The 14,727-nt window shown below is 43.3% G+C and overlaps 2 protein-coding genes across 8 annotated transcripts; both read left to right on the top strand.

Annotated features, from left to right (window-relative positions):
• Window positions 1–2,328: 2,328 nt before the first annotated feature.
• LOC307020846 (uncharacterized protein) lies at window positions 2,329–4,351 on the top strand. The gene is made up of 4 exons (XM_079652454.1): window positions 2,329–2,785; window positions 2,911–3,048; window positions 3,133–3,251; window positions 3,621–4,351. The coding sequence occupies exons 1-4, from the start codon at window positions 2,497–2,499 to the stop codon at window positions 4,320–4,322; spliced, it is 1,248 nt and encodes a 415-aa protein (XP_079508580.1). The 5' UTR covers window positions 2,329–2,496; the 3' UTR covers window positions 4,323–4,351.
• A 1,518-nt stretch (window positions 4,352–5,869) lies between these two features.
• On the top strand, window positions 5,870–13,672 carry LOC307020845 (uncharacterized protein). Of its 7 annotated transcripts, none has more exons than XM_079652449.1 (4): window positions 5,870–6,307; window positions 12,190–12,327; window positions 12,415–12,533; window positions 12,897–13,672. In XM_079652449.1, exons 1-4 carry the CDS (start codon window positions 6,142–6,144, stop codon window positions 13,641–13,643), a joined length of 1,170 nt encoding a protein of 389 aa, XP_079508575.1. In that variant the 5' UTR covers window positions 5,870–6,141; the 3' UTR covers window positions 13,644–13,672. The 7 variants fall into 7 exon arrangements, with proteins under 7 accessions (XP_079508575.1, XP_079508577.1, XP_079508576.1 ...); XM_079652451.1 differs by having other exon boundaries at window positions 5,873–6,258; XM_079652450.1 differs by lacking the exon at window positions 5,870–6,307 and adding an exon at window positions 6,332–7,577.
• The last annotated feature ends 1,055 nt before the right edge of the window (window positions 13,673–14,727 follow it).

Here is a 14,727-nt window from a genome sequence, read left to right as displayed (position 1 = left end):
CCTGTGGGAGTTTGGGAAAATCTTTTGAAGAGAAAATACTTGATGCTACTTGGGATTTCCTAGCTATGTTTAGTGAAACCTTTTCTGTTGCTTCAGCATATGAGACTTTATTTTGCACTTTGTATCTCTGCACCTCCTTGGCCTTTTTCTGCACTTCACAGCCCTGATACGCAGCACTATGTTCCCCACCACAGTTACAACATTTCACCTTAGCACCAGCAGTACAACTACCATATTCATGTTCCCCCGCACATGTTGGAAACCTGGGCTTAGTTGCTTTGCACTTGTCTGCCACATGCCCAAACCTTTGGCACTTAAAGCACCGCAGAGGTTTAGGGATGAATTCTCTTACTGGAAAGCTCATGCAACCGATCATTATCTTCCGTTGCATTGTTTCTTCAAACTGAAGAAGAACAGACAAACTATCCACTATCTTACCTTGATACCTAGTAGGAAGACGCTTTACTACAGTCACTTTCCCCCCTTTAATTTCCTTCTTGAGTTCTTCTATGCCTATTTCTATGGGAACTCCACTGATAACTCCAAGTATTTTCCGATTTGCTCCAGGAACATGGCATTTAATTCGAACTTCATTCAGGGTCTTCATTTTCAGTAACTTTTCCTGTTGTCTTGCATTAATCAACTCAACCAACATCCCTCCTTTGCTCAGAAATCTTGCTTGTTTTATCGATCCAATTTCTTTGTGAATCGCTTTAGTCAGGGCCACTGGATGTAGCTTAGCTGCGGATTGCTCACCAAACTCCACAATCACTTTCCACTCTTCATTCTCAATCCTTTTCTTTACTTTCTTCAATTCATTCTGTGAATCAGATTCACTAAGACTGTCACTTGACATGTCTATCTTCTTTCTTGAAGTCTTTTTCCTTACTTCATTCCATCCTTCTTCCGATGCACTTTCCATATCCTCCTCTCCAGGACTCAAAGAAGCCATTCCACCAGCTGCTCTCAATCTCGCACTCACTTCAACGTTCACTCCTATCTCCGTCTACTCAGTCTCAGCACGTGTGTCCGCTCTGGTCAGCCAAAAAGCCTAAACTTAGCTCCCGCAGTTGCAGTTACTACTTCTACTTCTTCTTCTTCTTCTTCTTCTTCTTCTTCTTCTCTTTAATGGCGAATCGCTTCCACTTGGAGCATATATCGCCACCTACTGTTTAGTTACTAAATGTTCATACTAAATCCTTGTCCTCAGACCAGTGCTTTTGAGGAATTTGAAGATCAGCTTGTTTGCTTCATTTCTTGATTTACTTTCAAATATTGCCTTGAAATCCATGTCCTTGATGTTGAGTTGTTCCAGTGCAGTTTTCAGAATGAATCTTTGTCTGTTATAGTCCGGGCAGCTAAAAAATACATGATGTATTGTCTCTGGTTGTTGGCAACCATCACAATTGCCATTTGGATGTTTTCCAATCAGATGCAGTGATGAGTTTAGTCCAGAGTGTCCCAATTTTATCCTGCTGTTGATGCTCTGCTCTCTTCTACTACTCCCCCAAGTGCTTCCTGCTCCTACTTCCCTTTGTATCTGATATAAATGTCTTCCTTTGGTGTTACTGTCCCATAGTTTTTGCCATTGTTGCTTGATAACCACTTTAGTAAAAGATTTGACTTCTGCTCTACTGATGGGTACACTAATATCAATCTGGTTTGCTTTCAAACCACATTTTGCCAGTTGATCCACTACTTCATTCCCTCTAATGCCCACATGCGCTGGAACCCACACAAATTGAACAACAATTCCCAGATGAACTAACCTAAACATGCTTTGTAAAATTTCATGTAAAATATCCTGACGACATTCTGAAGAGAAGTTGTTTAAACTCTCCAGAGCTGCACTGGAGTCAGAGCAAATGACCACTCGCATTGGCTGTATTTCCTCTACCCACTGAAGTGCTAGAGAGATAGCCATCATCTCTACTGTATATACTGCAATGTGATCACTTGTACGCTTTCCCACTTTGACTTTTAACTCAGGGACATAAAATGCACAACTCGTTAAACCATTTTCTGGATTTTTGGATCCATCAGTAAATATTTGTATAAAGTGCCCATATTGTTCATGTAGAACAGTGTTCACATAAGCCTGTACATTGAATTTGTTTTTCATTGAATGTACCCGTTTCAGTAGTGATAAATCTACTATAGGTTGATCTACATGATCAATACAAAGGGCTTACTTTGTAGACGTTAGACAAGTCTTAACGAGGCCCACCTGTTGCAAGCTAATTGAACACAGGTGCAAGCATTAGCTGAGGCTGCACCTGCCTTTTTGATTGGCTGCCTGGTGGTAATATGTGCCAGTATTAAAAGCCCTGTCTCATGCTTCATTGCCAAGTGCCCTCCAGCCGCAGTGAGTTTGATTTTACAGAATGGGAATCCTATGAGCACCTATCACAGCTGTGTTGGTCGTCACAGCACCTGCTGATGCTCAAATAGTTGCGGCAAAGAAAGTTATCTCATCTCCTCACATTACCAGTAGTCATGTGCAACAGGATGATACGCAAGAGAAAAGGCGCTGGTGTTTACCTGGCTGCAGCTGTTATTCTGACGTGTTATTTTGCGCAAACTATAGACTGTTATCGCCTGAAGAAAACAGAAAGACGAGAAGGGAGAAAAGATGCCGATACAACAAATGGGTTCCAAGAGGGGACAATTGTTTTCGGGAGAGCTTTTGAAAAAGGGTCAGGACTAGATTCTCAAGGCGGGACCAAGAAGTCATCCTCAAATGCTTATGAGGAGGATGAAGGTGCTTATCAAGCAGACTCTGCAGGTAAAAATATTTTTGTTTACGTATTGAAGGGTTTGTTATTTTGCTTGAATTGTTTTGCTTCTCTTTAAAGTACTGAACAAAATAAAAAAATATATATATATTTTTTTTTTTTTATTCGCCTTCAGGCTGGTTGAGCCCAACACAAGTCACCAGTCCCAAAGACTCGTCATGGATGAGCACGTCGCCCTCACTGCAGTGTGGTTCGAGCCAGTTGAAGTTCAGAGCGGTGGAACCAGGAGCATCACAATTTGCAGTAGAACAAGGTATATTAATAGCCATAATATCCTAAATGTAAACTTTATTTATCTCTACCAATGACATAAAAACTGAACCTTTTTACCCCACAGGAAATGCACCTCCAATACCTCTGTCCCAGATCCCGTCTACCTGTGGCTACAGCATGCAGAGGAATTTGCATGCACTTGAAATGTTGGTTCCCTATGATGGCTGCAACATGGTTCAAGAGGTAATGTGAAACCGATTTAAAGAGTGAGGAAGTGAGTTTAAAAAAATGATGGCTAGTGCTGTGAATTGTTATAGTTATGAATGGTGTAACGAGAGCCAAATAACTAAAATGTTTAATCTGCATCATATTGATCTCAAGCGAAAATGTGTTCAGCTTTTCAAATGTTTTTTTTTTTTTTTTGCTTGCTTTCAAATGTACTGATTAACTATGTTTTTTGGATGGGGACCGACAGTCAAATATGTTGCACCATGATGATCTATTTAGAAAATATAGCATGAAATTAATATTTTGCCTTGTACAGGCGGATTGTAACATTGACAGGTTTGTGTGATTCCTTGCTGTTTCTAATTGCATGTTTTTCTCCCAAAGGGTGGAAGTTATGTACTCCCGATGCGTTGGCAAGGAATTCCAGTATCTCTCTGGTGTTCCAAACCTGCCTCACCTCCTGCCTCACCTCCTGCTTCCAAAACGACTTCCCCCCATTCCCCTGTACCTCAGATGCCTCAATACCCTGAGATGCCTCAATACCCTGAGGTGCCTCAATACCCTGAGGTGCCTCAATACCCTGAGGTGCCTCATTACCCTGAGGTGCCTCATTACCCTGAGGTGCCTCATTACCCTGAGGTGCCTCAATGCCCTCCGGTGCCTCAATGCCCTCCGGTGCCTCAATGCCCTCCGGTGCCTCAATGCCCTCCGGTGCCTCAATGCCCTCAGAAGCCTCAATACCCTCAGAAGCCTCAATACCCTGAGAAAACAACAGCAACGACCACATGTCCTATAACTGCAAAGGCGACTCAAATTCCAAAAATTCCTGCACTGCCTCAGATTCCTCAATACCCTGAGGTGCCTCAATACCCTGAGGTGCCTCAGTACCCTCCGATGCCTCAATACCCTGAGATGCCTCAGTACCCTGAGGTGCCTCAATACGCTCAGATGCCGTTTCCACAATATATGCCCATGTATCCTCCCTTTAATCCTCTTTATCCAGCAACAAAGCCAAAACATCATCCCCATGTTCACTTGCCCATACCAATGCTGCCTCCTTTTTCGCCTCCACGCTACCGTACTTAAATAATTCTAATAAAAGTTTTGAACAGACACTTTCCAGTTTGTGCTTTTGTTAACCTTCAACTACCCAAGATACTTTTTATTCCAGGCTCTTCAAGAAGTCTCAATTGGTTTGTGAATGAGTGAACAGTCCATATTGAGAACATGACATTTAATTTAAACAGAAAAATTGTGCCGACAAATGATTTAACTTAAAGTGCACACTTTGAATTCCTACATTTATGAATTCAATTAATGTTTGGCATTGGAAGTGTTATCATCGTGTGGCTTTGTGTCCGCGTTTTTTCCCCTTCCCTGTCAAGTCGTGGAAAATAACAATGGGGAATGTCTTATATTAAGAATACTTGAGTTGAGAACATATTTTAAATATATTAGGTAACAATTGAGGATGTGTACATATTCTTGGTATATTTCCATGTTTTCTTTCCATTGTCTTTGGATGTACTGCTGTTTTTGTTTTTTATCCACACAACCCTCTAATCTCCATTTAAAGTATTGGAGCAATATAGAAAATATGTTTTTCTATTTTATAAGGGTCCTAATTACATATGAGTTGTATTTAGTCTACTGTTATGTAAACATGATAGTAATTAAGAAGCTTATCGTAAAAATAATTGTATATGGAAAGATGTTTTCCCTCTTAAGTAGGCTAAGTCAAAGAAAAACCCTGAAATGTGAGCAGAGTTGTGTTACTTCTATGTTTGGCCATCAAAAATTATATTCGCCATGCCCAAATAAATACTGTATTGTTATGTCTCTATCATTCTTGTGACTTCATTTTGCTTCAGCTGCTTCTGGTAGTCCCTAAAACCAAGAAAAAGACCAAGCCTTCCCAGCGGTAGCCCCCAGGCTCTGGAACGACCTGCCCCCCCATTTCAAATTGTCGCCCACCCTCCAAACGTTTTTAGTCCCGCCTAAAGATCCAACTCTTTTCCTTCGCATTCGAGTCAGAGCAATGTTTTATCGATTTGTATGCTTTTATTGTCTGTCCATAGCCTTTATGTACCGTGTATTAATTCTGATGTGTACCTTTGATCCTTTTATCTTTTCTTATGTGTGCCTTTTATCTATTGTAATATATTTTATTATAATGTTATGTTTGGTGTGAAGCACTTTGGTAAACACTATGTGTTTTATTATGTGCTATACAAATAAAGTGGGTTTGTTTGGATTGGATTTGTAATAGTTGGTATGCCTTTGAAACCAACGGTGCTAGTGAACTGCGAGCACCGGAACCTCACAGTGGAGGAGAAACTGTGGAGCACTTACGCCAATAGCGCCTCTGAAGCGCATAAAGGTGCGCCGCATTTGCGCTTCAATGCCATGCCATCTACCCACACTACCTTTGCGATCGACGTATTGGGCACCCCCAATCTACATGATCAATACACAGGGCTTACTTTGTAGACGTTAGACAAGTCTTAACGAGGCCCACCTGTTGCAAGCTAATTGAACACAGGTGCAAGCATTAGCTGAGGCTGCACCTGCCTTGTTGATTGGCTGCCTGGTGGTAATATGTGCCAGTATTAAAAGCCCTGTCTCATGCTTCGTTGCCAAGTGCTCTCCACCCGCAGTGAGTTTGATTTTATCTTGGGTGTACGCGCACATTATCCCCGACAAGGTTCATTGCAACTATAACGGGAAGAGTGAGGACGAGCGAAAATACGTTAGTGAGTCTCTTCAAGCACATCTTCGTAGATTTTTTGGGTGCATTTGATTTTTGAACGAAGTACGGCCGGGGTACGGCCCTTAGCACGGCCTCCCCAAACGGCTCTGCTGTTTGGCCCCCCCGGTGCTGTGATCTGGTGCGGCGCGAGCTGTGATGGCAACTGCGGCTGGAGTGGACAGGACTGCTGAGGCGCAGAACATGGAAGGCGGAAGGGCCAGTGAAAAGGCGGACGAAAGGAAGGACAACGACAAAGAGAAGAGCAAGAGCAAGGCAAGAAAGCGGGAGAGGAAGGAAAAGGGGAGCAGAAGGAGAGAGCGAGGTACAGTGTGGAATTAACTGTGGAAGTAGTAGTGGAAGGTGCACTGTCAATGATGGACATGCTAAAAGGAATACAGAAACAGTGTGGAACAGTGGATGGATGTAGAGTGACGGGAAAACAATATGAAGTAACAATGAGGACCATCCAGGGGAAAAAGAAATTAATGGAGGGGCTGAGAGTGAACGGGGCCGCGGTACACGCAAAAAACATTATGAGCACCGATGTGACCGTCTTGTTCTTACATCTGCCTATCTATTTGCTTGATAAGATGTTATTAAATAGGCTTGAGGAGTGGGGAGTTAAGCCTATCTCGGACATCAAAAAAAGAAGGTGGTCAGACTCGGACATTGCAGACGACACCAGATTCCTGAGAGTGAGGTTTAATGACAAGGTCCGCTCCCTGCCATATTCCACAAAGTTCGACACGGTGAAGGGGGCGGAGTACTTCCGGGTCCTGCACAATGGCCAGGTTCCAGTGTGCAGGCTATGCATACAGCCAGGTCACATCTTAAGAGAATGCCCAGACTTTAAGTGCTACAGGTGCAATGAGCAAGGGCATTACGCCAAGGAGTGCAGGTATGGAGCGGAGAGAGAGAGGCGAGAGAGAGAGGAGGAAGACGGCAAGGAGGAAGACAAGGAGGAAGACGACAAGGAGGAAGACAACGAGAAGGAAGATGAGGAGGAAGATGAGGAGGAAGACGAGGAGGAAGACGGGGGGGAAGGCGACGAGGCGGAGGGAGCAAAGAAAAGACCCCATGATGAGGTCAGCAGCGAAGATGACGGTCCAGTGGATGAGGACATCCCGGAGGCTTCGGTGATGGAAGAGAAAGCACCGGACACGGGAAAGAGCAAGAAAAGTGCCAAGCAGAGCGGCGGAGGCGCCGACGGAAGCAGCAGAGGCGCCGAAGGGAGCAGCGGCGGGGGAAAGAAGTGTCGAGGTCCTGGAGGGGTAGAAGACATCTCGAAGGCTTCAGCAATGGAGGAGGGAGAGCTAGCGGAGGACACTGGGGACGCCATGGTCTTCGGGAACCCCAATGATGAGCAGAGAGGCCGCGGCATGAGGAGAAACGGGCGTGAGGAGAAGAAGACCTCAGCGGAGAACACCGGGCTGAGTGCCAGACACAGAGCGGACAAGGAGAGAGAGGTGGAGAAAAGGAGAGCGAGATCAACAGAGGGGGAGCTCGGGAAAGAAGCCAGCCGAAGGAAATGATGCAAAGGACGTTAATTATAACAACACCCCTTTTGATGGCAACGATCTCATCCCTCAACGGTAATGGTCTAAAAAACAAGTCCAAAAGAAGCCGGGCGCTAAGTCTATGTAAGGCCAGCATCATATGTCTGCAGGAGACACATTGGGATGGGGAGTGTGTGGATGAGGTTAGAAAGGAGTGGATGGGCGAAGTGTTTGCAAATAATGGGGGTGTACATGCAAGGGGGGTGGCGATACTTATTAATTCGGGGGATGTGAAGAATGCAAGGAAGGTTGAGGATGATGGGGAAGGGAGGATGATTGGGGTACAGTATGAATACATGGGGGACACGTTTAAGTTGATTAATGTATATGCACCTAATAGCAAGAGGGAGAGAGTTTTTTTTTTTGAGGGGTTGGAGGGCAAATGTGAGGGGAACTGTTTGATTGTTGGAGACTTCAATGTGTGGTGTGGAAGGCTGGATGCGCCAGCGGGTGCTCGTTTTGGTAATGACTCCTCGAGGGTGGCACTCAAAAAGATAATGAAGGAGAATGGGTTGATAGATGTCTGGAGAGAAAGAAACCCGGATGTCAGGGAATCTTCTTGGAGGCGAGTGGTGAAAGAAAAACTACTGCAGAGCAGGATTGATTTAGCACTCTGCTCGGAAGCTGTCAATGAAAAGATTGGAAGGATTGAATATAGGACCACAGCGGTAAGTGATCATATGGTTCTTAGCCTCAGGATGGGGCTGAGAATGAATGGGAGAGGCGGGGGTGTGTGGTGCTTGAATGCGAAACTACTGAATGATGAGGTGTATAAACAAAGGGTGAGAGAATGTATAAGGGAGGGGGGTGATACAAGGGACAATAATATATTAGGTTGGTGGGGGGGGGGGGGGGGGGTTAAAAGAGGAGATCAAGAGAATAAGCATAAAACACAGTAAGGGGAAAAATGTGCTTCATAGAAGAAAGGAGGAAAGGGTGAGGGGAGAGTTGGCTAAAGAGGCAGCAAAGATAGACGGAGAGATGTAGGGAGATACACGAGGATCAAAGATGAGCTGGAGGGTTTAGAGAGGGACAAATGCAGGGGGGCGATAGTTAGAAGCAGGGCAAAGAATGCAATGGAGGGGGAAAGATGTACGGGTTAGTTTCTGAGCTTGGAAAAAAGGAAGCAGGAAAACAAATATTTAAAACAGGTTGAGGGAAAGGATGGTAGGAAAAAAACAGATTTAGTAGGGATAGCAGAAAGAGTGGAGGAGTTTTACAGGGAATTATTCAAGACAGAAGAGGCAGAAAGAGAGAGTGTAGAGACGGCCATAGACAGCATGGATAAAGCTTTAGATGATAGTGAGAGAGAGATGTGTGAGGGAGAGATTGGTACAGGAGAAATAGATCTAGCAATAGGAGGGTTGGGTAGGAATAAGAGTCCGGGGTTAGATGGGTTAACGGCAGAATTGTATATTACATTTAGGGAACAGTTGGTACCGGTGCTGCATAGGGTGTTCAAACACATTGAGGAGGAGGATGACCTGCCGGCCAGCATGGCAACGGGGGTTATAAGCATCATTTACAAAAAGGGTGATAGGGACAGGTTAGAAAATTACAGGCCGTTAAGCATGCTTAACAATGACTACAAAATATTGGCGAGGGTGTTAGGGAATAGAATAAAGAGGGTATTTAAAACAGTGGTGGGTGGGACCCAGGCGTATAGTGTACCGGGGAGGGCTCTAAGCGACACGACAAGCAGCGTCAGGGATACCATTAAACACATGAAGGAGGGGAAGGGTGGCATAGTCATGAGTCTTGATTTAAATAAAGCGTTTGATCGTGTCAACCATGATTATTTATATAGAGTGTTAAGGAAAGCAGGATTTGGGGTGAAGTTGGTGGGTTGGATTAAAATATTGTATAGTCGGGCGGTGAGTTGCGTTAAAATAAATGGGATCGTTACAAACGTGTTTACGTTAGGGAAGTCGGTCAGGCAGGGATGTCCTCTCTCCTCCATGCTGTACGCCTTGTCGGCTGAACCATTAGCCACAATGCTAACTAAGAACAAGAACATCAGGGGGGTGGAGATACCGGGGGGACAGGTCAGTCTCCTGTACCAGTATGCAGATGACACCACGGTTACGGTCAGAGATGGGGAAAGTGTGAGGGAAGTGTTAGAGGTAGTAGGGCAGTATGGCAGTATGGCAGGGCGTCAGGGGCAAAGATAAACATAGACAAATCAGAAGTAATGTGTATATAGGTGAGGATGGAGTGGATAGGACAGGAATAGGGCTCAAGGAAAGGAAAGACTATATTAAGGTGCTGGGTGTTAATTTGGGAATAAAATAAATGGAAGGGAAGGATGAGCAATATGAGGGAATCAACAGAACGAAGAAAACGTTAAAGTTATGGAGGATGAGGCGTTTGAAGTTAAGAGGGAAGGTAGTGGTGATAAATGGGCTCATAGTGAGCAGACTAGTCTACATCATGACCGTCATGGATATGCCTGAAAAGGTCCAGAAAGAAATAGACTTGGCAATAAATGAATTTTTGTGGGAAGGGCAGGGCGTTAAAATAGATAGGGAAGTAATGGATAACGAGTACAGGGATGGAGGGATGAAGCTGATCAACTTGGGAAGGAAAAAGACGGCGCTAAGGGTTAAAATGATGTTAAAATATGTTGGGGACAAGGAGGGAAAAAAAGATCATGCGTGGAAAGTTTTTTTAAAAGAAGCTATCAATAAGTGCGGAGGCTGTGGGGACAGCGCCTTGTTCATGGCTTTGAGAAAAGAAATGCTGAGCAGTGTTTCTGAGTACCACAGGGAGGCGCTAATGGCATGGGTGGAGTTTCTGAAAGGGGTAAAGCATGAGTGTGTGAATGTTGAGCAAGTGTGGAATCAGCCTATCTATCTGAACCATATGATCACGGAGCAGAAGCGGCCTATGTTTGATCTCCAAATGTGGAGGGCGGGCTATAGAAACATAAGGGATTTAGTTTATGAGTTTGTGCTCGGGTTCATGGGGGCACGGGTGATAGTGGATGATGTGAGGGGTAGGGGGGGAATAATGCCGTTGAGGACAGCGGAAAAAATCATGGAGAGGGTGAAAAAAGGTATGCCTGCTGGGTGGGTGAGAATGGTTGAACGCGAGGAAACAAGAAGTGGAGAGAGCGTGGCGGAAATGTATGTGGGGGAGGGGGATACTCGGGTTAATATGGAGAAAGTAAACACAAGGGCGATTTACAAAATGCTGAGGGGAGGCAAAATAAGAAGACCTGCTTCTGAGCGTGTGTGGGAAAATGTTTGCGAAAAGTTGGATGTGCGGAAGGTATGGGGGAATTTAAGGGTGAAATGGAATAGCATTGAATGTGAGCATTTTGATTTTATGTTTCGTCACAACAGGATGTACAACAATTTGATCATAAGCAGGTTTGATGTAACGGTGAAGAAAGAGTGTGATGTGTGTAAGGTAATGGTGGAAACGTGTATGCATGAATTCTTTGAATGTGGAGAGCTGAAGGTGTATTTTGAACGGCTGAAAGGGTTAATTGATAAGTGTTGGGGGGATAGAATATTAAAAACGTCGGTTTGGAAGGAGTTGTGGCTGTTTGGGATGAGTGGGGGAGTGAAAGGTCCCAATGTGAATCTTTGCAACTATGTGCTGAGCCATGCCCGGTATGCTGTTAAACTCAGGAGAGACTTGGCCCATTATGGGAATAGAAAGGAAGATGTATGGAACATATTCAAGAGGATTTTAAGCAAAGACATTCAGATGGCACATGTGTACCTAGAAAAGGATGCCTTTCTGGAGAACTTCGTGGATGGGTGCACTCTGGTGGAGGTTGGTGAAAATGACAGACTGGTGTTCAAATACGACAGTGTTGTTGGCTAACATGTTGTGAAAAGTGAAAAGCGGAAAGTATGGTTAAAATGATTGCCTGTTGGCTGTATTTTGTTTCTCGCATTTTGATTTTGTATTATCATTTACAATGATTTGACATTCAATTAAGATCCAACTGTTTTTAGGCAATCTTTTTTGGCTAATTGCATTCAGGTTATTCATTTATTTTGTCATGTTATGCATGAATAGTATGTTTGATTGTTTTAAATGCAGGGCCACATTGAAACCACATGTACAAATTGTAAAGATTGAATTATGAATTTTCTAATAAAAAAAAGACAAAAAAAAAATCCCATGAGCGCCTATCACAGCTGTATTGGTTGTCACAGCACCTGCTGATGCTCAAATAGTTGCGGCAAAGAAAGTTATCTCATCTCCTCACATTACCAGCAGTCATGTGCAACAGGATGATACGCAAGAGAAAAGGCGCTGGTGTTTACCTGGCTGCAGCTGTTATTCTGACGTGTTATTTTGCGCAAACTATAGACTGTTATCGTCTGAAGAAAACAGAAAGACGAGAAGGGAGAAAAGATATCGATACAAAAAATGGGTTCCAAGAGGGGACAATTGTTTTCGGGAGAGCTTTTGAAAAAGGGTCAGGACTTGATTCTCAAGTCACAGGCGGGGCCAAGAAGTCATCCTCAAACGCTTATGAGGAGGATGAAGGTGCTTATCAAGCAGACTCTGCAGGTACACATATTTTGATTACGTATTGAAGGGTTTGTTGTTTTGCTTGAATTGTTTTGCTTCTCTTTAAAGTACAAACTATTGAAAAAAATAATATATATATTATATTCGCCTTCAGGCTGGATGAGCCCAACACAAGTCGCCAGTCCCAAAGACTCGTCATGGATGAGCATGTCGCCCTCACTGCAGTGTGGTTCGGGCCAGTTGAAGTTCAGAGCGGTGGGATCAGGAACGTCACAATTTGCAGTAGAACAAGGTACATTTAATAGCCATAATATCCTAAATGTAGACTTGATTTATCTCTACCAATGATATATAAACACTGAACCTTTTTACCCCACAGGAAATGCACCTCCAATGCCTCTGTCCCAGGTCCCCTCTACCTGTGGCTACAGCATGCAGAAGAACTCGCATGCACTTGTCCTGTTGGTTCCCTATGATGGCTGCAACATGGTTCAAGAGGTAATGTGAAATTGATTTAAAGAGTGAGGAAGTGAGTTTTTAAAAAATGATGGCTAGTGCTGTGAATTGTTATGAATGGTGTAACAAGAGCCAAATAAATAAAATGTTTAATCTGCATCATATTGATCTCAAGCGAAAATTTGTTTTTCAGCTTTTCAAATGAGAGTTGTTTTTTGCTTGCTTTCAAATGTACTGATTAACTATGTTTTTTGGATGGGGACTGACATTCAAATATGTTGCACCATGATGATCTATTCAGAAGAGATAGCTTGAGATTAATCTTTTGCCTTGTACAGTCGGATTGTAACATTGACAGGTTTGTGTGATTCCTTGCTGTTTCTAATTGTATGTTTTCACCCAAAGGGTGGAAGTTATGTACTCCCGATGCGTTGGCAAGGAATTCCAGTATCTCTCTGGTGTTCCAAACCTGCCGCACCTACTGCTTCCAAAACGACTCCCCCCATTTCGCCTGTAGCTCGAATCCCTCAATACCTTCAGATGCCTCAATACCCTCAGATAACTCAAACCCCTCAGATGCCTCATTTCCCTGAGATGTCTCAGAAGCCTCAATACCCTCAGAAGCCTCAATACCCTCAGAAGCCTCAATTCCCTCAGAAGCCTCAGATGCATCAAAACCCTGAGGTTCCTCAATACCCTCAGATGCCTCAATACCCTGAGGTGCCTCAATACCCTGAGGTGCCTCAATACCCTGAGGTGCCTCAATACCCTGAGGTGCCTCAATACCCTGAGGTGCCTCAATACCCTGAGATGCCTCAATACGCTCAGATGCCGTTTCCACAATATATGCCGATGTATCCTCCCCTTAATCCTCCCAAATATCCAGCTACAAAGCCAAAAACTACTGCGGTGACAACACCGACTACAACTAAACCAAAGGCTAAAAATCACTCATCGCAGCTTCCACCATCTATGCCTTACTATCATCTTTACCCTATGATCCCTCCCTATCCCCAATATCCAACCACTCCAGCTACCACTGTGAAACCAGATCCCCCGCCCACTCCGGCACCCCATCCTCCTTTTCATCCCCATGTTCACCTGCCCATACCTATGCTGCCTCCTTTTCCTCCTCCACACTACCTTACTTAAACAGTTCTAATAAAAGTTTTTAACAGACACTTTCCAGTTTGTGCTTTTGTTAACCTTCAACTACGCAAGAGACTCTTATTATTCCAGGGTCTTCAAGAAGTCTCATTTGGTTTGTGAATGAGTGAACAGTCCATATTGAGAAATTGACATTTAATTTAAACAGAAAAGTTGTGCTAACAAATGATTAACTTAAAGTGCACACTTTAAATTACTACATTTATACATGTAATTAATGTTTGGCATTTGAAGTGTTGTTATAGTGTGGCTTTGTGTCCACATGGTGGCATCATTGCTCAACCATTTCTTGATAGGTTTTGAATTGGAACATTTTGTGTTCACAATAGCTTTCCTTGTGTGAACAAGCTTTAAAATGGTTGTTTTTTTGAAAATGTATTTCAGTCAAAGGTAAAGTTCCATCATGTCCTTTCCTAAAATACATAACATCTGCTGTGTGAGGGACGCTGGCTTCACTCATTACATACACCAACTCTGAAATGGAGCATTTACAACTTTGGGCAGTTCTGCATATCAAAACAATGAACCTTCAGGTCTCTTTTTGGTTTTGTAAACGGTAGGTAAGCATTACTAAATATTTGGTCAAACACTAGGTCATAAGTGTTCAAACTACACATGTAGATGTTATATTATAAAAGTAGCCTTCATACAACTAAAAATGACAGGTGAGATCCTTAATTATTCAAGTGAAATGTCAACAATGATGGAAGCAAAACCTTTAATCCTACAGGGTGTCCTTAACACCTGTGTATTGTTTCTTTCAAATTATGGAACTAACCATGAAAAGACTTCTCTGGTCCAAGTCAGGCTGGGACACTGATGCATGTTCACCATCCCGTTACCGTCTGATTGACTTTCCTTGATGTGAAGATAAATATGTTGTCTTCTAAATAAGGGAAAGCATTGTTATACAACTAATTATTGTGGGTCAATGTAGATTAACAAATCAAAATAGTCAGACTCTTGTCTTGCACTCATTGATTTGTTCAAATAAAACGGTATGATTGATTTCACAATATCGTGAAGAACCAAGTATCATGGTTATTGTTATATTTTAACTCAGGGACTT

Source organism: Notothenia rossii (genome assembly GCF_949606895.1).
Source record: "Notothenia rossii genome assembly, chromosome: 9".
Lineage (NCBI taxonomy): Eukaryota > Metazoa > Chordata > Actinopteri > Perciformes > Nototheniidae > Notothenia > Notothenia rossii.
Note: the sequence above shows the minus strand (reverse complement) of the source record. Positions and strands in the feature narration are given on the sequence as shown.

Bases quoted from the DNA above. Each gene is read 5' to 3' on its own strand.
- LOC307020846 (XM_079652454.1), top strand. From the start codon at position 2,497: ATGTGCAACAGGATGATACGCAAGAGAAAAGGCGCTGGTGTTTACCTG. The intron at 2,786-2,910 runs GTAAAAATATTT...ATTCGCCTTCAG, and splicing joins TTATCAAGCAGACTCTGCAG to GCTGGTTGAGCCCAACACAA. The intron at 3,049-3,132 runs GTATATTAATAG...TTTACCCCACAG, and splicing joins ACAATTTGCAGTAGAACAAG to GAAATGCACCTCCAATACCT.
- LOC307020845 (XM_079652447.1), top strand. From the start codon at position 9,834: ATGGAAGGGAAGGATGAGCAATATGAGGGAATCAACAGAACGAAGAAA. The intron at 12,328-12,414 runs GTACATTTAATA...TTTACCCCACAG, and splicing joins ACAATTTGCAGTAGAACAAG to GAAATGCACCTCCAATGCCT. The intron at 12,534-12,896 runs GTAATGTGAAAT...TTTCACCCAAAG, and splicing joins GCTGCAACATGGTTCAAGAG to GGTGGAAGTTATGTACTCCC.